This window comes from Sphaerodactylus townsendi, linkage group LG03 (assembly GCF_021028975.2).
Source record: "Sphaerodactylus townsendi isolate TG3544 linkage group LG03, MPM_Stown_v2.3, whole genome shotgun sequence".
Classification (NCBI taxonomy): Eukaryota; Metazoa; Chordata; class Lepidosauria; order Squamata; family Sphaerodactylidae; genus Sphaerodactylus; species Sphaerodactylus townsendi.
In genome coordinates this window covers 127,479,268-127,502,961 of record NC_059427.1, presented here as the reverse complement: position 1 = coordinate 127,502,961, position 23,694 = coordinate 127,479,268, and the positions used below count along the sequence as shown (strand labels likewise).

The 23,694-nt window shown below is 39.9% G+C and overlaps 1 protein-coding gene across 6 annotated transcripts in view; it reads right to left on the bottom strand.

The window, feature by feature from the left end:
- Positions 1 to 23,694, bottom strand: part of RPTOR (regulatory associated protein of MTOR complex 1) — a 458,205-nt gene that overhangs the window by 368,691 nt on the left and 65,820 nt on the right. For all 6 annotated transcript variants that reach the window (XM_048488432.1, XM_048488434.1, XM_048488435.1 and 3 more), the window contains exon 3: positions 17,955 to 18,037. In XM_048488432.1, coding sequence (XP_048344389.1) covers positions 17,955 to 18,037 — 83 coding nt within the window. The remainder of the gene's footprint in view (positions 1 to 17,954; positions 18,038 to 23,694) is intronic.

The window sequence follows — 23,694 nt, the reverse complement described above, 5'->3', positions numbered from 1 at the left end:
CGGGCGCAGATCAGCCGCTCACTCCGCCCTGAGGCATGGCTACCCAGATCGGGTCCAGCCGAGGCGGCGCAGCAGCGGACGCGGCTATTCCGAGCCGCTGTTGAGGGCACCTCTTGTTGACTTGAGTGGCCGTAAAGAGAGCCGCCGCCTCCCTCTTCCCTCCCAGCCAAACGGCTGTGCGGGGAAGGTTGCGATCCACGGCGGGCTGATCTGGTGTTTTCAGCCGTGGATTTACCGAAGATCTCTCTGTGGGGAGAAAATGGCGCCAAAGCCATTCCCCAGTCAGTGTAGACTTTTTTTAGGTGGGAAGCCAAAAAACGCAGCACACACAGACGAGATAAGAAAGAGGGGGGGGGGGGACACAAGGCCTCACAACCCCACCGACAAGTATATCACACAAGTGAAGACAATGAACAAATAGACATTAGAATAGAAATAGAATAGAAATCACAGAGCCTAAAGAATTTGCTGCACCCTCTGACGAGGCAGGAAAGATACTGGGGACTTTTGGCGCCAACACCAGACAGGAAGTGACCAAAGTATTTTTCCTGCCCCACGGATCGAGTGTGGGGAACACCCAACAAGATGGATTCCTCCATCCAGGAGAACATCCTATTGTTAACAACCTTGCTCAGATCTTGCAACATGAGGCCCATAGCATCCTTCATAGAGTCAATCCATCTCATCTTGGGCCTTCCTCTTTTCCTGCTGCCTCAGTTTAGTCACTTTAGCTTTTGAGGGAAGACTTCAGTATCTGTAACACTCTCTTCCAATACCACATTTCAAAGGAATCTACTTTTTTCTTATCAGCTTTCTTCACTGTCCACCTTTTACACCCATACATAGTAATAGGGGATTAACTTGGTTTTGGTTGCCAGTGGCACATCCTTACATTTATGAATCTTTTCTAGATCCTTCATGGCTGCCCTTCCCATCTAAATCTCCTTCTGATTTCTTGGTTGCAGTCTCCCTTATGGTTGAAGATGGAGTCAAGGAATAGAACATCTTCAACCATTTCAATTTCCTCATTGTCCACTCTAAAGTTGAGTGATTCTTCATGACTTTTATCCTCTTGATGTTTAGCTGTAATCCTGCTTTGGCAGTTTCTCCTTTCATTTTAAACAATAGTCGTCTCCAACCTTTGCTATTTTCTTCCAATAATGTAGTATCATTAGTATATCTCAAACTGTTGATGTTCTCCCCAATTTCCACTCCACCTTCATAATCTAATGCAGTTTTCCTTGTGACATGTTCTGCATACAAACTGAAGACACTGGGAAATAAAACACACCCTTACCTAACATTTTTACTAATCAAAAACTATCCTGTTTCTCCATATTTTGTCCTAACAGTAGCCTCTTGTCCAAAGTAGAGTATGCACATCAAAACAATCAGATGCTGGAGCACACCCTTTTCCTTTAAAACCAGCCATAGCTTTTCATGATGCATCCAGTCAAAACCTTTGCTGTAATCTATGAAACACAAGCTGATTTTCTTCTTCAATTATCTTGTACACCACAGTAACCAACATAAATTTGTAATATGATCTCCAGGACCTCTTTCCTTTTCTGAATCCAGCTGGAACATCAGACATTTCTTGTTTCAAACATGGCAATAGTTCACGCACTCCCAGGATTGAAATGTTTAAACGTTTCATTTTTTGTTTTACAATGTCAAGTTTACCTTGATTCATGCTGCTCACCATCCATGTTCCTATTATATGTGCTGAACAGCTCTGAACTTTGCATCCGTTCATGTCAACAACTGAATATCTTTCGCTTTAATTCAGGTGCATCATTAAGAACAGAACTACTCATATTTGTCTTCCACTCTTCCCCAGTAGCTGACTGAATGACATCTAACCTGGGAATACCATCTTTTAGTACTATATCTTATTCATTTTGGATTGTCTCATCATTGGTTTTTCAAGGTAAGGGTGGGACAGAAGTGGTTTACCATTGCCTTCTTCTGCACAGTACTAGTCAGGCTTAGCTGTAGTGGCACTACCATTGTCTATGAAAGATCCTCCATCAGTGTCAGTCTTTAAGGATTCCTCTGCCCCATCACCATTAGAACTGTTCTCTTCTACTGATGTGGCCATTGATCCCTGAAGAGGGTGGACATACCTTAATCTGGTGTCTTAATAATGACCAGTCTGCCTTGAGTGACTCTGCTAGGAGTTGAGTCTTTTGACAGAGTCCAGAGCCTTACTATATTGTTCCCAGGTTCATTCACACACAAACTCCCTCATTAAATTAAGGTGAGAATCCAAAAGGGGGCATTTAAATATAGATACAGTTTATTAAGGGGGAAAAAACCAACAACAATGAGCCACAAAAATAGAGACAAGATGGTCACCTATTAAAGTCAAACAGAAATCTACGTAGCACTTTCCTGCAGTGTCTTATGGTCTGTTGTATTTCCACAGAATACTGGCAAAGTTAACAGTACCTATACTAGGGAAACATCCCTGCGCCAGTACAATTAACTCTAACCACTGCTTCTGTAGCGATCAACAATTGTTCTACCTATACCAAACGCAGGTATAATATCTAGGTGGGAACATTTCTCAATTCCAGTGTTTATTCATGTCAGGGAGAGCACTGCCAGTTGCTTTGCACCTACAGATGTGCTGTCTGTAGGGTTAGGGTACATGCCAGAGAATGAGATGATAAAATGCTGAATGAGGAAATCCACCACTTTAGACTGAAAGTGACGGAATCCAAATTTGAATGATCCTTTCCATTAAAACTCCATGCAAATTGAAAAATGGTACAACATGGGAAAAACTTATTTCTCTTTTCTTGCTTTTCTTTCTCTCTCAGGCAATTTCCAGCACAGGGAACATTCCAAAATTGCTAGGGTTGACAATTTTGGGTTCATAGTTGTTTCCCTCACCCCAGATTTTCACACCTCTAGTTAAACCACAACTTAAAGATTATTAGAAGAGCCCTTATACATGATAGTTTACACAGGAGGGCCATGTCATCTCTCACATGGAAGTGCAGGTCAGACTACATGTCGATGCCATAACTGCATCATCAGTACACAGCATTATAAATAACTCAGCATCGTTCCCCGAGCAAAAAAATAGGGAGCTGCCAATGATGAAGTGCACAGCACAACAGGCTGCAATAGCTCTATGATATTCAACATACCATAAAAAGACAAAAAAATTCCAATATCACATTCTGGGGGATGAGGGATGAAACCAATCTAGCAACTGAAAAGGAGAATGGAAAAATAAGATACTGTTTTTTAGGAGTCATGATAACATAATGAAACAATGGTACTAGAACATGGCAAATTGTTTTAAATTAGCTTAAACAACAACCACAACCACCTTTATTTGGCATTTAAAAATAAGTTCTAGAGTGTTAGCTTTCTCAGCCTATATTCAACAAGGGACATTTTTTAAAAAAAGATCTCACGGAGAAGAAGAAACTGAGAAGAATGGTAAATTGTTCCAGGACTAGAATAAGATTAGTCAAAATGTACAGTGTGGTGCTCAAAACTTGTGGGTGGAGGGGGGGGAGGTTCAGGAAGGAAGGAAGAAGTGTTGAAATGAAAGAGATATATTCTAGAAAAACAAGTGTTAAAAGAATGAAATTGTCAAAAAAATCAACCAAAAAGGGAAAAACATCTAATTTCATGCAAATTTAATGAGCATATGCTGCAAAGTACTTTGCACCAGATTCTGAATTATGTAAACGGTTTGCCATCCAGTTTGCAATTTTGCCTTTGGCTACACAACCTTGCTTGCAGTTTGTCACAAATACATAAACAATATGAATCTAGGCAAAAACTCATAGTCCAGGGAAAAAGAGCCAGAGGGTGACCGTTACGCCTTGAGAAAAGGGTGATATTTGGCTCTCTGAAAAGAATATGTCATCAAACATGGGAAGATCTATTACAGGGTAGCATCTGTTTAATGCTCTGTACTTGAAATGCCAAATTACAAAGGTGGGATGCATTTGGACGAGGGCACTCTAACCCAATTCCAAGGCTTCAGCCAACCAGCTGCACAGAACACTGGTGTCCTCTTGCAGGGACAGGAACATTGCAGGGACAGAAACATTGGCATGTAAAATACCAGGTAGCCTGATCTTTCCTCTTCCCTTGCATCTGTACTGCTTCAGAAGCAACTGGAATTAAACACAGATCTAGTTGACCAAAGAATGTTCCTAAAGTATCCTCTTATATTGCATAAGACTGTTTATAGACAGGAGTAAAGGAAGTAGAACTATTTTTGCGTACTTGTGAACAATGTCATTGCTGCAGTATTTGGACAGGTTGCTATGCTCACAGTCCCACTAGCTGAGCAATATTACTTTTAGCAAAATAACCAAAGTGATAGTTCTTGGAAATAAATGTCATTTTCACCTATTAAATATGTTAAATATAAGCGATGTCACTGACACTGCAAAGCAAGGACAATCAAGAGCAACACTACACAGACAGCATTTAGGAAATGTTCAGGCAAGAAAACAAGAGTGACAGAAATTAGAGTTTCATAATTAAAATATTCAAGGGAGGACATGAAACTCTCACCCCAGTCGCAGCAGGGCTCCATCACCTCTCTGGACAAGGCTGGAGCAGCTCCCAGGTGCCAGCACCACTGCAGATGGGCTTGCCAGTGGCTCCTGGGTTCTGCTGCCAACATGGACCAGTTCAGAACGGCTCCCAGGCTCTTCTGCTGCAATGGCACAATGGCTGTGCACAGAGGCACAGGTAAGGGGGGGGGGATTTCCTCAGGTTCAAATCCCTTCCATTACATGTTCGGCTTGCTTGAAACAATGCATGGAATGGAACAGCTGAAAAGCCCTCAGTCACCAAACCCACCCCATCAAAAATCTATACCTATGTCAGTGGCTGTGCACCCTGTGCCTGGTTGGGCCAATGGGAGGTTGAGGCAGCATGAATGGAGGATGCTTTTTTATTTGGAGGGGATTTTTTTAAAACACACACACACATTGATTGATTGATTGATTGATTGATTGATTGATTGATTGATTGATTGATTGATTAGTTTTCAGATTTTTTTCCTGCCAACTTGTGGAGTATCCCAAGTTTGAAGAAACATCTGTTTGGGGTAAGCATGCTCCCATCTGAAGATTTACGTACCCACAGATATGGGACAGTTGGGAATTAGATATGCAGTTATATACAGTCCTCTTAAATCAGTAGTTTAATCAATAAATTGATGAAGTCATTTTAATTAGGGTAATTCGAAAGCAGAAATGGTTGAATAAAGGTTTTAGTCTTACAATAAATCTTTACGGAAAATGAACAAGGTGCTCACCAACCACTGCCCTAAAGACCAAGTTCCACCTATTCACCTCCATTGTGATCCCAATAGCCATTTATGCTAGCAAGACCTGGAAGGAATCGACAAGTATCAACAACAGGCTCGACATCTTCCAATAGAAGTGCCTACAACAAATCCTGAAGATCCAATATTATGACCACATCACCCGAAGGAGTGGCATGTGCAAACTCCATATCATCATTGCACACAAAAGACTTCGACTGGCTGGCCACATCCTTCGCATGGAGAATGGTCGGATCCCAAAGACGGCAATGAGGTGGATACCTCCAGATGCCAAACGACAGCGAGGACGCCCCTGAAACACTTGGAGGAGAACGTTCAAGCGAGACCTGAAGGCACTGAATATTGCACGGGAAGAGGGTGAAACATTCACCCAAGACGAGAAAGGCTGGAGAGCCCTTGTTGCCTGATATGCTACTTAGCATGATGGATTCGATTCTGATGATGATAAATCTTTTTTTAAAAATTGCTCTGTTGATGGCATCTTGAAGATCTAGATATGAGATCCTTCTAATCATTTCATCTCAGAGAGATAAGAATTGTTAGAAACTGTTAGAGGAGGCAGGACCATTTCTTTTCTTTTTTTTATTCTTACTTTCTATTGTTTCTGTTTAGGAAAAAATATTAAGACATCAACATTCCAATAAATATTTTAACGGGATGGTATAGCTGTTCCATTTTAACACTGGGTGAAGGGGTTAGTTACTGCTGTAGGTATTATCAGATTTTTTACTCCTTGGTCTACCTTGTTTATTGTGTATCTTATAGTTTTATTAACACTTTGTGTGGATTGAGTCGAAGTAGGACAAATAACAATGGTGCTCTGCCATCTGCTTTCTGCAGGTTTAGGATTTAAGTAGAAGCAAAGGCAGCTCCACTTCCTGGAAGCATTAGACCGCATACGTTTGTGTCAGTGAGGCATGACACTAGGGCAACATTCAGCCAATACACTGCCTACCAATGGAAGATGGCTAAACATAAGCTTTGTTTTACACAGCAGTTCAGTCTGGAAGAAAAGTCAGATGCAGTCTCTTCCTAAGACTGCGACAAGAAATAACAGCTCATTGTGAACATTCTTTTGACTACCCTGAAAATTAAAAAGAACTAGAAGGCAATGCCTTGGCAATTTAATACAGAACCCTGAGAAACAGACCCAGATGTTTCTTTACCAGAAGGGAACACATTTGGGGTTTCACTCAATAGGAGTTCAGTTATTTAATAATAAAAAGCTAGTTGGATAAGTTAAGGGAGGTTATTTCTTTGAAATTCAAGGTTCAAGCAGCAGTAATTAGGACTGAGGGAGCATATAGTAATATTTGGATACCCAGCACTGCAATCAGTTTGATTCACTGAAATACTATTTAATATCAAGGCAGCCCAGATTAACAGCACATATTATTACCATTCTGCGGCAGATGGTTTCTTGCTAAACAGACTTTTTAAAAATGCAACAGTGTAATAATGCCCACCCTTAACTGCAGAACTCTGTTCCCAAGATAAATTCCTCATTATACACCAGCAACTACAATAATCCTCTGCTCTTTCTTCCCAATAAAAATTTCATTTGAGTCTTGAAAAGAAATGGCTGTTTTATTTAACTGCACTGTCCTGCAGATGAAACCACAAGGTGAAGGTTTTTCCTCTCATGCAACAGAAAAATGTACACCACTACACAACAAGGGAAAGCCTTACATTTAATCAAAAGAAATACCTAAAGCAGCAGCAAGCTGATAAATTACACAGTAAGGGCTTGGTAATATTTGTTATAGGAAGGTATGCCAGACAACACAGGGCAGAGCCATTTTTTTAAATTAAAAGAAAGCTCATTATATTTAAGATTCCATCTAAGAATCACTTCTAATATCTGTATTTTCTCTTAACCACTATTTACCTAGACAGATATTTCAACAGATGAATGTTGTAATTGAAATCTGATAGGAAAACCGGTGATAGACAACTCTTGTAACACCTTATCTTACTGAATAATCCTTCTAAAAGAAGCCATTTCCCAATACTCAGTACTTGTCATGCGCTCATAATAAACAATTTCTACCTTTCATTCCCTACCCTGTCGAGTTTGGTGACTGGGCATTAGGTTCTCTCTTAGCATTTCCGCAGATCATCCTCTCTTCCAAACTAAATGGGGAGGGGGAGTGCACAAAAACAAATGTAAGTCTATTAGTATTTACAGCAAAGGCCTAGGAAATTCAATCATTCCCCTATTGTTTTATTGCAGATAGCCCAGCAACTTCTCTTTATTACTGCAGAAAAACTCAAAAGCTGGCTGAGTGCAAGGATGTGGTACGTGTTCAGCTTTGCAATGTTTCAAGGGGCAGTGATTTACTGCTCTGAACCAGGTACCTTGCACACAAAACATCTGAGCTCAGTAATTACCTCATGTTTTGTGCAAACTATACAAGGCAGCGTGAGGTCTGCCCACACGCAGAGTACCTGCTGCTACTAGAAGCCTTCCCCCTCGCCCCCTTCCCCCATTTCCACTGGTTCTGTTATTAAACAGCAGAGAAACTCGTTTGTTTTCCTTGTACCCTGAGGTTTTACTATACGTTAGGTTCCACATGCTGTGTTAAAGTCTCATGTCAGCCAGTCAATCGGCTATGTTCCAGAGGATTCATTATTCTCGTTACTGCTGAAAACAGAAGGGTTCTGGAATGGCACGTAGCCTGGATACTAGAAACTGCATGACTCATCAATAAGTGCAATAATGGGCTATCATTGCTGTTTTACTCGTAAAATCCACCATGGTCTTTCATGCTTGTACGGATGTTATCATTTTGGGAATCAATGGTCTTATAAGCAAAGGTGTCTGATTTTCTAGCTGCATAACATCACGCATACTTAGCAGATACTCTCAGGTCAACCTCACGTGTACAGAAATAACATAAGTGGAAGGACACTAGGAAAGATGGAGGGTAACCTTTTCCCCTTTTTATACTTTCCATTGTCTTTCCAAACAGAAACTCCCATTCTATGTTGCAATTCACTGGGAATTCATTTTAAAAATTAAAAAAAAAACACTAATGTCAGTACATGATCAAAAAGCTGATGTCTTAACCCTGGAATCCACATTATTACAAAGTACAAGACATCTTGATAAAGGAACAGAGTTACTCAAACAGGATTTTTTTTAATCTTCAAGCCATTTTTTGAAACAAATACTATAGATGTGCCCCTTATTTTCTTCTCACCCTTCCCACACCTTTCTGGAAAAGGGGGAGGTAAATAGAGATATGAAACTGACAACGCAATCCTAAGAAGGGTTACGCCAAGTCCATTCATTTCAATGGGCTTAGACTGGAGTAAATCTGAATAGGATTGTGCTGTACATTTTCCCCTCCTTCAAAACCCCAAACTTAAAAAACCTAGATAGATTCAAGTATTGGTCTAAAGTAGCAGGGGGGAAAAGGTTGAATCCAGTGACACCTTTAAGACCAAAAGCTTTGTACACAGAGAGAGAGAGAGAGCGCGTGCCTAAATTACTACCAGAAACACACACGAAAACCGAACAGGGGGACAGTGGCAGATGGTGTCCTGTGGAAGGGAGGACATTGCTCACCCAAGTTCACAGTGAGAACAATGCAAATCTTGTCCACATTTTACAAGCTCTCAGTTACCTCTGTGGCATCTTACAGCTAAACCTGACTTGCTATTTGCCCTCGTGATGCACTCACTATGCAATCCATCACTGCTCCTAGGAAAAAGACAGCCTGGCCTCTAAGAGTGGTAGTGAAGCTGCACCCAATAAGGAAACAAATAGGCAGTAAACAACACAAGGGGGAATTTCAGAGAAGGTTTTGGCCCCTCTAAATAGGTGAACATTTGATGTAGCCCAAGAGTACACTCTCAGAGCACTCTCCACAGTAACTCCCAACAGAAATACATTTTATAAGGTCAGCCTATTGATTTAGCCCAAGGTTTTATCAATAAAAGCATTAAATTTGCTGTGGCTTCTTTGGATTTTGAGTTTTATTTTAACAAAAACACCTAGATAGTCAGCAGAACAGCGAAATTGTGACTTTTTAGCGCTAACGTTCATTAAACTTAAACAGATTAATCTTTTACCACCCCCTTTTGCCAGCACAACTACTAAACCTATTTAAAACTCATGTACATTCATTACTGCAGCAGTTTCCAACGTTTAGAAACTCAGGACCCTCATTTTGATTTTAATGCCCTGCCCTCCCCATTCAGCAGTTTCTACTAGATGTCCTCTTAAAATGCACAACAAATCACACTTGTTCTGTCCTCTCAACAAATCTGTGGGAACCACATCAAATACCATTTAAAGCAGGTTTAATTAAATGTACATTTCATTTCATCTTAATTTTAAGGGCTCAGGGCGGCTAACAACATGGTAAAACGATATACAATTATAATAGAATAAACAGTAATGAAACAACAAAGCAATACATTAAGACTAAAAATAAGGATCTAAATTACAGATGGCGACTTAAACATATCAAATCTAACAGATCAAAGATAACCACATTAGCAACACTGTAATAACATCTCAGTACATATGAATATGAAATCCATCCTGTAGAAATCCATCCTATAGCAATACATCAATAAACCAGTGCTTAAAAAATAATACAATAGCAATATATTAACATGTTAGAAATATCAATACAAGGACAGTCAATACATTTACAGTAGATTAATACATTTAAAACAGAACATTTAACAATGTATTAATACATTAACACTACATCAGTGAGACAAAAAACTGCTCCACGCTAGACCATAACTGCTATTTCAACCTACCCTCATTAATAATATATAATATATAAGAGAAGCTAACTAAGCTAGTATGAACCTAATAGTCTCTGCCACTAACTCTCCCTTATGTGACTCACAAAAGGAGCCATCGTCACCATCGTCGCCATCGCCAGCTCCTCGCAGGAGCTGCAACCATCACCATGAAGGGATCCCTGTTACTGGTCCCCTGCCATTTAGTCTACCGGGGGGGTCCTGCCACCAGCTCCCCACCGACTGAGCCACTAAAACCAGGCTCTGCGCAAGCCAGAATTGATGATCACTATCGGCTTCAAACGTTGGCATCCTCCTGCAGCCACATAGCAACAGCCCAGCAAAAAGGGAGCCAGAGACATATTAGTCTTATAGCGTTGCAAACGTCGTCGCACAAATATCACCACAAGAGTCAGAATGATCTAAGGTAGTTCTTCCAGTTCAACTAAATTTACTAAATGTTTAAAAGTTTTAAGGGGTTTGAAAAGGGGGGAAAACTGGAACTCCGTCTTAACGAACTTCTTCGGGCGCCATCTTGGATTTGTTGAAATTTAAGCCTCAAAGCTGACATAGGACTACTTAACTTTACTTAATCTCAGCACTTGATTGGAAGGGACTTTGTGCCAGATATCTGCTGAACAAAATGATAGCAGACTTGGGAAAACTTCCATAGTTGCTGATAGAAAGACCAATGTCACACAAAAGCTACATTTTTCAGTATTCAATTATAGCGCTCTGTTGTTTATGAATGCAGAGTGGCATCTCAGTATATCTTTGTATTGGAAAATAGAGTGAAACCCAGTTCAGTTTTATGGCAGAAGTAACTATGACAACTGCACTTGCATTATGCCACTTGGTGCCATTAGAATTCCTATGGCTGAACTATCTATTTCCAGGAACAAATCAGCATATATTATTGCTAGTACACAGGGGTGATCTAGAAGTTCTTTACTGACTGCAGGTAGGGCTGATTCTACAACTTTCCCACCCTTTAAAGAGGGAGACCTATTTTGTCCCATTCCCTGAAGGAAGAGAATCCTTGTTCCTATGCCCAAAAAACAGTAATAAGTGTGACAGAATTTGAAAAGGAATAAAAGGAACATTTATTAGGACCAGTTTATAAAACTATTACTACAGTTTGATACAGAAATAGAATAAATGAAAACATGTATGGTCAGATGGATGCAAAACTTTGAGGAAGAAATATCTTTTCAACAATGGAAAATGTTATGGTCAAAAGGTATAAATTTGGTACATGTTCTATTGGTGGTACATCAGTCCAGAAGATATTTATTCATTTATCTGTTTATGTATTTATTTTTCCATTTATAACCCACCCTTTCCCGCAGGGCTCAGGGCGATGAACAACAATTATAATAAAACAATACAAAACAGAATAATCATAAATAGCATAAAAACAGCTTCCTTATTATACTTCCTTATTAGCTACATTTTTGTATTACACATTTTGGGTTAGATCCAACACTCTGATAAAAGACAGGGACCATTTCTGCTGATTCCCTCTTCCATGGAAGATTCCACTTTACTTCCTACACTGATCCTAAAGGTCCTTTATCCCCTAAGAGTGACATCTGGGGACAAGTTATGGGTTATAGGCAGGAAGTGAAAAAGTTCTATTCATTTAGCAGGGCTCTGCTGACAATTCTTTGGATTCAATTCTTTGTTTTTATTTTTGGGTCTTTATTCAGTATTACCTTTGCTTTGGTAAAAAGTGTATGATTCATTAACACATTAAAAGTGTACTTTTTCACAAACTGGTGTCTACCTTAGAGAAAAGCTGGAAATGGAAAGAAATGGATGGCTCTCTGTGGTGGGCATGCAGAAAAGTTTTTAAAATCATGGAAAGACATTTATGCAAAAATTCAAAAAATTAAATTTTCAGTAGATGTTAAGACTATGTTATCAGTCAAAGTGCCAAAATATTGCAAACATTTCAGAAGAACTGTTTCAATATTTGATAATGGCCAGAGTATTACTTGAAACAAAATGGTAGGCAGAAGAATGTCCAAGCCAAGAGAATTGAGAAAATAAACTATACCCTTTTCCACCAAAAGAACTCAGAAGAGTTGAGAATTAATTCATGGAATACGGTTATACTGGAATATGCATCATTGGCAAAATTAACAAACTTCGTGAATAAGCGACCGAAGAATTTCAAGATAAATGGAAAGTATATTACTCATATTATTTTAAAAAACCCAAAAAAGAACAATGATGAAAAGTGAAGAATATTGTTAAAATGATGTGAATATAAATTATTATTAACCTTGATTATATACTAGATATTAGACTGAAAAGTGATTAAAAAGGAAACAGATCAATGATTAATCACATTAAGAAAAATGTTAATTTGTCAATACGACTGTAGAAAATTTTTAGAAAGTTATAATAGAAGTCATTTATCAATGTTATTTATGTACTCTGGATTATTAGAATTTATAATAAGAAAAGCCATCATTGGGTGGGTGGGTGGGTGTGTAATCTAGTTCCACCTTTTAATCTTTAGAACGAACTGTAACTATGATTTGATTCTGGTTTCTTCTTTCTGTTTTGTTATTTTATATCTATTTAAAAATTTAAAAACTAAAAAAACCTTAACTGTTGCATTTACGTTGTTCATTATGAAAACATAATGTAAATTCTTGGTGGTTTATTTTTTTTAAAAATGCAAATAATACACATGTCACTAATTTACCGTATATACTCAAGGATAAGTCAAGTTTTTCAGCCCTTTTTTAAGGCTGAAAAATGCCCCCCTCAACTTATACGCGAGTCAGTGTGTCCCCCTCCGCAACGCCCCCCCCCACACACACACACACTTTAACAAACGGAGCAGGCTTCAGAAGAGGCTCGGCAAACCCCCTGCGGCACACCCTCCCCAGTTACTTTAACAAACGGAGCAGGCTTCAGAAGAGGCCTGCTGCCTGTGTTCCTTTCCCGGCTGAAACGGCCTGTTGGGAACTACATTTCCCAGGAGACCCTGGGAAATGTAGTTCCCATCAAGTCGTTTGAAGCCTGGAAGGGAACGAAGGCAGCAGGCCTCTTCTGAAGCCTGCTCCATTTGTTAAAGCGGGGGGGGGGTGCCACAGGGGGGTTGCCGAGCAGGGAACCCCCTCTGCCCCAGGGAAAAGGCGGCTGCCTTCTCCCTGGGGCAAAGGGGGAACAGCGGTGGCACCCTGCTCTGTGCTGCTGGCTGCTGCATTTCCCACCCTTGACTTATACACGAGTCAATAAGTTTTCCCAGTTTTTTTGTGGTAAAACTAGGTGCCTCGACTTATACTCGGGTCAACTTATACACAAGTATATATGGTAATGGCTATATTTAATACAGTTAAATGTTATCACAGTATCATCAAATCATCACTACATTTACCCATCAGCTGATTCTCAATATACCTTACTAAGTAGCACCAACATATTTAAGAACATAAGAACAAGCCAGCTGGATCAGACCAGAGTCCATCTAGTGCAGCTCTCTGCTACTCACAGTGGCCCACCAGGTGCCTTTGGGAGCTCACATGCAGGATGTGAAACCAATGGCCTACTGCTGCTGCTGCTCCCGAGCACCTGGTCTGCTAAGGCATTTGCAATCTGAAATCAAGGAGGATCAAGATTGGTAGCCATAGATCGACTTCTCCTCCATAAATCTGTCCAAGCCCCTTTTAAAGCCATCACCACCTCCTGTGGCAGCATATTCCAAACACCAATCACACCTTGCGTGAAGAAATGTTTCCCTTTATTAGTCCGAATTCTTCTCCCCAGCATTTTCAATGGTTTTAGTATTGTGAGAGAGAGAGAAAAATTTATCTGTCAACATTTCTACCCCATGAATAATTTTATAGACTTCAATCATATCCCCCCTCAGCCATCTCCTCTCCAAACTAAAGAGTCCCAAACGCTGCAGCCTCTCCTCATAAGGAAGGTGCTCTAGTCCCTCAATCATCCTCGTTGCCCTTCTCTGCACTTTTTCTATCTCTTCGATATCCTTTTTGGGATGTGGCGACCAGAACTGAACACAGTACTCCAAGTGCGGTCGCACCACTGCTTTATATAAGGGCATGACAATCTTTGCAGTTTTATTATCAATTCCTTTCCTAATTATCCCCAGCATAGAGTTTTCCTTTTTCACAGCTGCCATGCATTGAGTTGACATTCCCATGGAACTATCAACTAAGATGCCCAAATCCCTTTCCTGGTCTGTGACTAATAGCACTGACCCCTGTAGCGTGTATGTGAGGTTTGGATTTTTTGCTCCATGTGCATCACTTTACATTTTGCTACATTGAACTGCATTTGCCATTTCTGAGCCCACTCACCTAATTTATCAAGGTCCGCTTGGAGCTCTTCGCAATCCTTTGTGGTTCTCACCACCCTACATAATTTGGTATCATCTGCAAACTTGGCCACCACACTACCCACCCCTACTTCCAGGTCATTTATGAATAGGTTAAAGAGCACTGGTCCCAAAACGGATCCTTGGGGGACACCACTCCCGACATCTCTCCATTGTGAGAACTTCCCATTTACACCCACACTTTGCTTCCTGTTTCTCAACCAGTTTTTAATCCATAGGAGGACTTCCCCTCTTATTCCTTGATTGCTGAGTTTTCTCAATAGTCTCCGGTGAGGAACTTTGTCAAAAGCCTTTTGGAAATCCAAGTAGACAATGTCCACGGGTTCCCCCTTATCCACATGCCTGTTTACACCCTCAAAGAACTCTAGTAAGTTTGTAATTTCCCAGTATCTAAACTCCTTGGACCTCTAAAAAGCAGTAAATTTTAACATTCCAATTGTTTTCCATGCTTTCAGTAACGTCCTTTGTTCATGGGAGATTTCCAGAAATGTACACAACCAATTGTAGCCGTGGTCACCAAATTTAGCATTATTTGCTAATATGAAATTTATACTATTCTTATATAATTTAATAGAAACTTGAAAGTGTAAAATCACCTGTAATACCTCTGCAATATTTGGACACGGTGTGACTGTCCCAAAGGTTTAGGGCTGCGAATGCTGCAGTCCAGGACTTGGAGTTACACCACTCCATTAATCCGTATGGAGGGCTTCCAGGTGGTGGTGGGGCTTTTCCCCCTTCTAAGCTGCCTTCCCACGTCCTGGAGGAAGTGCAGCAGCAGCAGCAGCGCCATCCCTGGTTGCCCCTGGGAACTGGAGTGGCCTCTAAATAGCCATTTTCCAGTACTTCTGGGCTCCTTCACATAACCATCACATGTGTAGGAAATCAAGTTCTTACAAGGGCAATTCCAACATTTTCCTGGTAAGTGTTGGTAGACCTCGAAAGTCTCCAAGGGAGAAAATACCACTGATGATGAAAATCACAATCCCTTCTTATATAACACAGCCTAACATCAGTCCCTTAGTCATATCCCAGCACCTTACTGAAATGATCTAGTGTCTTTTACAATCTAAAAGTTTTCTCATACAGGCTGCACCTGTCACAGAGTTCGGCTAAACAAGAATTTGGATTGCTGACATGTGAACTGTGGAAAGAACCCTTGTTGCCTCACTATGACCGATGAAAAAAAAAATGGTGGCAGAGTTTATGCTGTTGCCCAAAGCATCCACATCATGTCCCACACTCGCTATTGATTAGTACGTCTCACTAGAGTGTACAAACTATCCCACCATTTGTCTTCTTCCCTGTTCTACCTTGCCCTTAACTGAACTGCAAACCTGTTCTCTTCCCAATTCACTTAATTTTGCCTACACTGCTGATTTACCACAAGGCCATATCAAAGTAAAACTAGTTTTGCCAACAGCTGATCTGCTACAACTCAAGGTCACTTCAAAGTTTTGCAATCATGGAAGGCTGCCTTCTTTATACTTCAGTGAGCCTTCCTCTGCCCTGTTAGAGACTGAGATTTTGGCTGTTTCTGCACAAGCAGAGCAGCAGGGCTGCATCGGCATGGTTCATGCTGATGCAAGCCCTGGGGCCGTTCTAATCTTTCCAAGGAGCTAACAGTTAAATTACAGAGGAGACAGTGCACGTTGAGTTGAAGAATGCAGCAGATCCCACATAAACTCAAGAAGGCAAATGAGTGCTAGATATGGAATGACCCCAGATGCACCTCTGTGTATTCATGAGGGAAAAGGTGACATTATGTGACAGTAAAGACGGAGCTTATCATAGATTTGGAATCAACATTTGACTACAGCAGGTGGTGGAGCTCTTACCAACTATGCCAACTTCTGATGCTGAGCCTACGAAATCCACTCTTGAAAATACTGAGGACAAAGTGTAATGTTAACTGTAACTTATTGGTGATTAAACTCAAGGTTTGAGTAATATGATGAAAGTTAATGTCCTACTAGCCCTTGCTGACTTTTTAAAAAACCTTTTGCAAAGAACATGTTAAATTGTCAGTCTTAAAAAGAGTTGAACCACTGGGATATAAAACCCAGTATTCATGCTGGTTGCACATCTCTTGCCACCTGAAACAGAGATCTTTCCTGAACCTGGTAGATAAGATACACCAATTAAAAGCAAAGTGGGCACTCTGCCTCTGAGTTCACAGTCTTCTTGCCAAGCCTTAACAATACACTTCTGAAGCCACACCCCCTCTCGGTCCAAAGTTGCCCATTGCCACTTCAGATATTAATATCTTTTGATGGCTACTCAGTTTGAACGAAGATTTATTTTATTTCAGTTTCAATATTCAAGGTAAAAAAATCTACCCTCTTTGCTCTCATTTCAATTTAACCCAATTTTCTTTGGTAAATGTATAGTTTTATTGGTTTCATAAATTAAACAGGAACAAATAAAGTAATGATGAAATATCCACATGTCTATATATAACCCATTAGGCACTGAAGCCAAATGACGAGGAATAATTTCAGAGGGTAGCCATGTTAGTCTATTCTACTGTGTCAGATGAAGGGAGCTTTGACTCTTGAAAGATAATACCCTGAAGTGCTTGTTTGCCTCTAAGGTGCTACTGGACTCAAATCAAAGATATCCTAAAGCCAGGACAAGCTAACCCTCATCAAAGCCTTCTCTCAGGACAGTAAAAGAATATTAAAAAGACTTTCAAAATTCCAGAGCATGACGTAATAAAGCCTTCCACTGATAAGAATTTCAGACAGAAGAGATTGCTGTCTACATTTGCCCATGTAACAATAAGATGGCCAGTTCAGCATAGGAATCTATTCCAGTGTATGCAAAATCCCAAAGAACCATACTCATCAGAAGGTGATAAAGGAAGAAAGAGAGAGAAGTAGCCTCATGTGTCCTGTGGAAAAGTATGCAAGCCACACGGCAAGGTCTGATCTGGAAATCTGATTAATACACAGCTGGTAAATGCCACTAGTAAAATGGCTTCATGCATAATTAGACACAGATGGTTTATAATGCCATCATGTCACACTGAATACAGAGAAAGCATGTTGCTGCCAGAAGTATGAAAAGTAGGTTTTGTTTCAAACATATTAAGCTTTTCACCTGGACATCCACTCCTCTGAATGTGTAAATGAACCACCAGATTACTTACAGAAACAGACTAATTCTTCCTTCGAAAAATGAAGTCACTGTACACCAAGGAATATTTATTACTTGAAATGTGAATTTAAAGATGTACAGTAATGGAGGAAAATAGACATTTCAGCATAAAAATACTGACCTTAAAGACACCAAAACTATATGTTACGGTATGTTAATCAAAACTTGAACATTTTTGAGCATCGTTCACACAAATGGACAAACTACAGATAGCAGAAAGTCATAAGGTACTTTCTATATCTTCAGATGAAACCAAGGTTTTGTCATAGAAGCAGAAGTACAACTGGGGGAAGAGAATGGCCACATGTATATATACATACTTACCCTTGGTTGCCAGTTTTCATACTGCTTCTGCAAATTTGCACCAATAGTTTCCAGAGCTTTCTGTGGCCCCATTGACAAAGGATCTAAGACACATAAAAGAGCCGTGAGTATTTTGACCAGCACCTGTCCTGTACAAGAACTTTTCTATTACAGTCGATTTGTGTGTGTGTGTGTGTGTGTGCGTGTATATATTTATATATAAAATTCAAACACTATCGCCCCATAACTTCTTTCTATGATCCGTATGCTTTCTGTGAGAATAAAAAATTAGCAAACTAAGCAGCCTGTATCCATCCTATACAAAATACACGCAAGGTAGAATTGACAGTTTTTTTGTTTTTTTCAATGTACTATCCCACTTTATATCCCAACTTATGGGACTTCCACAGCAGCTAACGAACAAGATTAAAATCAAAATATTAATTAAAATGTGTCATATATAACATTTGAAGGTACACCTGGACTTTTGTTTATTGAGCAACAACAAGAGGTCGTTTCCAAGCTACAGCAAAGAATTGAACTTTTCCAGCTTTTAGCTAAGGAAGTCAATTGTAGAGGAATCTATCCCAGTGTCTTGAGTTGTAAGTGATTGCTGAGAAAATGCATTAATCCTGGTGTCAGAAATCATAATTGCCCAAGCTAAATAGCAATAAAATAAATAACAAGTTTACCTCTTTAAATATGATGATGTCATTAATACATCATTTTCCAATGGCAGGCCAACTCCAAACAGTAAAGTAATGTAACAACAACAGGACCTCCCTCACTAGGATCCCAAAAAATCTCAGTACTATTATATGCGGACAACATGACTTTGATTTCCCTATCATGCACCGGTTTTAAAAGGTTGGTAATCAACCTGACAAATTCTGCAAAGAAGAGCTTCTTACCATTAACTATGTTTTTAGAAAAGCTCTAGGAAGTTTCAACAGAACATAAATGGTACTCCAACAGAGCAAATCAGTGCCTTTAAATACCCAGGAATAACTTTCAGTGTGACTCTAAGCTGGTCAGCTCAACCGACAACTATTTGATCTTCAGCCTGAAGACAATAGGGGCTATCCTGAGGTTTTATTTTACCCAGGGATGATTTTTAATAGATTCAGCCCTTAAGCTATTCATAAGTAAGGCTAATCCTCAATTCCTTTGTGACGCTGAGGCATGAGACTGGAACAACAATCTAGTCCAAAATTTGGAACCTCTACAAAAACAGAATTTTAGTGCTACCCAAACTCCAGCAGCCTTGATGAAGGCTGAGTTTGGACTGCAATCAGTTAATACTGAGCCCATGTCACCATGTTGAAATATTGGAATAAGCAAAAAAAAAAAATTGGAATAGTACAACCTCTAGTCATTTATTCAGCAAATTGAGTTTTGATGTAATGTGGCATAATTATAAGTTATGAGTGGCTACTTATAATAACATTCTCTCTTGCTAGTCTATATCAGTTGGCAGGCAAGTTGCCCCAGATTAAATTTGCACAACTAGATGTTTAGATGTGAGGCCATGTGAGGCAAGCGATATCTCAGTCCGACTGCTCTCCTTGGTTTAAATACATCAAAAAAGGCTATACAATATCTAAATATTTGGCAAACATTACTTCTCATAATCTCAGAATGGCACTTCTGTTCATTTTCAAACAATGCTGGCAGCATTATTGGCTGGAAGATACTCCCAGTGACCTTACGCCTGTGCATCTGTGGGGAACCTGTTGTGGAGGACCTACCACATCATATTTTATATTGTCCTCTCCATAAAGAACCCAGCCAAACTTCTTGCTGGTCTACATTTTCATTCTGAACTTGAGAAACTGATGCTTCTTCTAGCTGATATAGACCCATTTATTTCATACAGAGCTTCACTTTTTGCCCTGGCTGCTAGAAAATCACAATCCAAATATGCCAACTATAACTTGAATAGAGTTATATATATAAACTGAATGCTATTTACCCCGTGTTAGTGGGTTTTATTATATAATTCCCTCAGATATTTTAGTCAATGTATGTGATTTGTATTTTATATATTTAACTTTTACATTTATTTTACATTATATTTTGCATTTTACATTATATTTTGTATTTTATCTATTTTTACTTACTGCAATGCCCTGTAGCCATATACAATACAATTAATTCTACTCTACTTACAAATTGAAAAAACAAGACCTAAATCAATATATCTAATACTTAACATGTCCAAATATGCAGATACTTAAATCTAGAGACTAGAGTCACAAAAAGACAAAATCCTTCTGAAAAGTATCCCAGGTTTGCAGAAAAAGCTGAATTTTTTTAAAAAATGAGGAGGGTTTTAAAAAGCCAAAATAACAGAAGCCGAATGTGTAGCTTGAGGAAAAAATTACCTCAGTGACCACTGTCAGGCAACCACCAAAGTATTGCCAGTCCAAGTCTGGGTTTTTGTCTGTCAAAGGTAGGATGGGCGGGGGGGGAGCCTTTCCAGGCCTTTATGCATTTGAGGGCCAGGCCTGGCAGCAGCAACCAAATGATTTGATACCATGCAACTTGGCAGCTTGCTATTGTTCAACAATCCCCACCCCCATGCCCCAAGAAGCCAGTGTGGTGTAGTGGTTAGAGTCTCAGACCAGTGTGGTGTAGTGGTTAAAGTCTCAGACCAGGATCTGGGAGACCCACTTCCAAATCACCAGCCTACCCCAGAAGCTTATTGAGTGATACTAGGTAAGTGATTCATTCTCAATCCATAAGAGAGAAGGAGAGAGAGTCAGATAAAGGAGAGGGGCTATGGGGGTTTTCAGGGAATTGTGGGGAAGGAAAAAATGGGACCCACACTCTACAGTTCTTGTGGACCTTCTCCTCGTTTCACACATTAATGGGCAGCGGAAAAAATTCCCACTTGTCTTTCTCTATAAACATAGAAGAAGAAGAAGAAGAAGAAGAAGAAGAAGAAGAAGAAGAAGAAGAAGAAGAAGAAGAAGAAGAAGAAGAAGAAGAAGAAGAAGAAGAAGAAGAAGAAGAAGAAGAAGAAGAAGAAGAAGAAGAAGAAGAAGAGTTTGGATTTATATCCCCCCTTTCTCTCCTGCAGGAGACTCAAAGGGGCTGACAATCTCCTTGCCCTTCCCCCCTCACAATAAACACCCTGTGAGGTAGGTGGGGCTGAGAGAGCTCCGAGAAGCTGTGACTAGCCCAAGGTCACCCAGCTGACGTGTGTGGGAGTGTACAGGCTAATCTGAATTCCCCAGATAAGCCTCCACAGCTCAGGCGGCAGAGCTGGGAATCAAACCCGGTTTTGATCCTTCCTCCAGATTAGATACACGAGCTCTTAACCTCCTACGCCACTGCTGGCAGATTACAAATTAATAAGTCATATTCTTGGGAGAGACTTGGATTGTTCCTATTCATTTTTAAAGCACAAACTCAACGTTACTCAAGTAGCAGAGTAACATTGGTTAAACAGTGCTCTCTGGCTGAGACCTTGAAAAGCTGTATCTGAGATCTTCTGATAAGCACATTGACTGAAATGGGATAGATAAACTCATCTTTCTTTAAATGATTAACATAACAATTCCATTTCATATATTCGGTTACCGCAACTTCAGAACGCCTGAATTTTAATGGACATAAGGACTACCATCACAAGCCTTTAAATTTAGTATCTTATTTCTCTAGAGGTAGATTCATAACTTACCAGGAGAGAATGGGGGGTTAAAGTAGCGGTAAATAGCTAAATCTTTTCCAAGACCAAATCAAAATATTACAAAAGATCCACAAGGGAAAATAATCCTTTGAGCTGATCTGCTCATGTTTCATTAAAAAATATAGGTTTTTGTGGAAGCCTACTGTTAAATATAATCAACTGCAAGAACAAAAGCTGGTGTCAAGGTAGAATTCGGTATCATGAGAACTGCAGTTTCTTTCCAGTTAAACAACAAAACTTATTAAAAAGCTCTCCACACCCTGAAGCTGTGAAGAAAACTGTGAAATACATTATGAAACCTCAGAGCTTTTGGAAAGAGGAGGTATCCAGTGCATGAGTTCTGGTGGTCATAAAACCGTGCTCCTTTTTCTTTAGGCTATTTTGCAGCTATATCCCAAGGAGCTCACCGTCCCCCGATTTCTATACTTTTTTTCTTTTCAATCTTTATAAAAAACAAACAGGTTTTTTATGGTGTGGGTGGGCTTTTGAAATATTTTGGCCATTATACTGGTTATAGCAAAATCAGAAGAATCTAGGGGGCTAAAAACAGGATGTTAACAGCCAGAACCCTTTATCACGTTTTCCACATGTAAATGCAAGCAATAATTTGAATTCCACAGAATTTGGGCCATATTGATATAGAATTCGGACTTCTTTGGTGCTGTATATTCACAGCCATATTATGCACAGAAATCAACAACTTTTATTACAGGCCAAAATGTTAAATAGGAATAACATTGATTAACAAAGACTATAAAATTGTTACCATACAGTATAAAATTTAAGTGAACAAAATAAAAAAATTCATTAATAAGCTAAAACAATTCATTCATATCCTCATAAAGAACATAAGAACAAGCCTGCTGGATCAGATCAGAGTCCATCTAGTCCAGCACTCTGCTACTCACAGTGGCCAACCAGATGCCTTTGGGAGCTCACATGCAGGATGCGAAACCAATGGCTTTCTGCTGTTGCTGCTGCTCCCGAGCACCTGGTCTGCTAAGGCATTTGCAATCTCAGATCAAGGAGGATCAAGATTGGTAGCCATAGATCGACTTCTCCATAAATCTGTCCAAGCCCCTTTTAAAGCCATCACCACCTCCTGTGGCAGCATATTCCAAACACCAATCACACCTTGCGTGAAGAAATGTTTCCCTTTATTAGTCCGAATTCTTCTCCCCAGCATTTTCAATGTATGCCCCCTGGTTTTAGTATTGTGAGAAAGAGAGAAAAAATTCTCTCTGTCAACATTTTCTACCCCATGCATAATTTTATAGACTTCAATCATATCCCCCCTCAGACGTCTCCTCTCCAAACTAAAGAGTCCCAAACGCTGCAGCCTCTCCTCATAGGGAAGGTGCTCCACTCCGTCAATTGTCCTCGTTGCCCTTCTCTGCACTTTTTCTATCTCTTCAATATCCTTTTTGAGGTGTGGTGACCAGAACTGAACACAGTGCTCCAAATGGGGTCACACCACTGCTTTATATAAGGGCATGACAATTTTTGCAGTTTTATTATCAATTCCTTTCCTAATTATCCCCAGCATAGAGTTTGCCATGCATTGAGTTGACATTCCCACGGAACTATCAACTAAGACGCCCAAATCTCTCTCCTGGTCTGTGAATGATAGCACTGACCCCTGTAGCATGTATATGAAGTTTGGATTTTTTGCTCCATGTGCATCACTTTACATTTCACCACAAATTGAATTTGCAAATTGCATTTGCCATTTCTTAGCCCACTCACCTAATTTATAAAGGTCTCCTTGGAGCTCTTCACAATCCTTCTCACCACTCTACATATTTGGGTATCATCCGCAAACTTCGCCACCACGCTACCCACCCCTACTTCCAGGTCATTTATGAATAGGTTAAAGAGCACTGGTCCCAAAACAGATCCTTGGGGGTCACCACTCCCTACATCTCTCCATTGTGAGAACTTCCCATTTACACCCACCTTGCTTCCTGTTTCTCAACCAGTTTTGAATCCATAGGACTTCCCCTCTTATTCCTTGATTGCTGAGTTTTCTCAATAGTCTCTGGTGAGGAATTTTATCAAAAGCCTTTT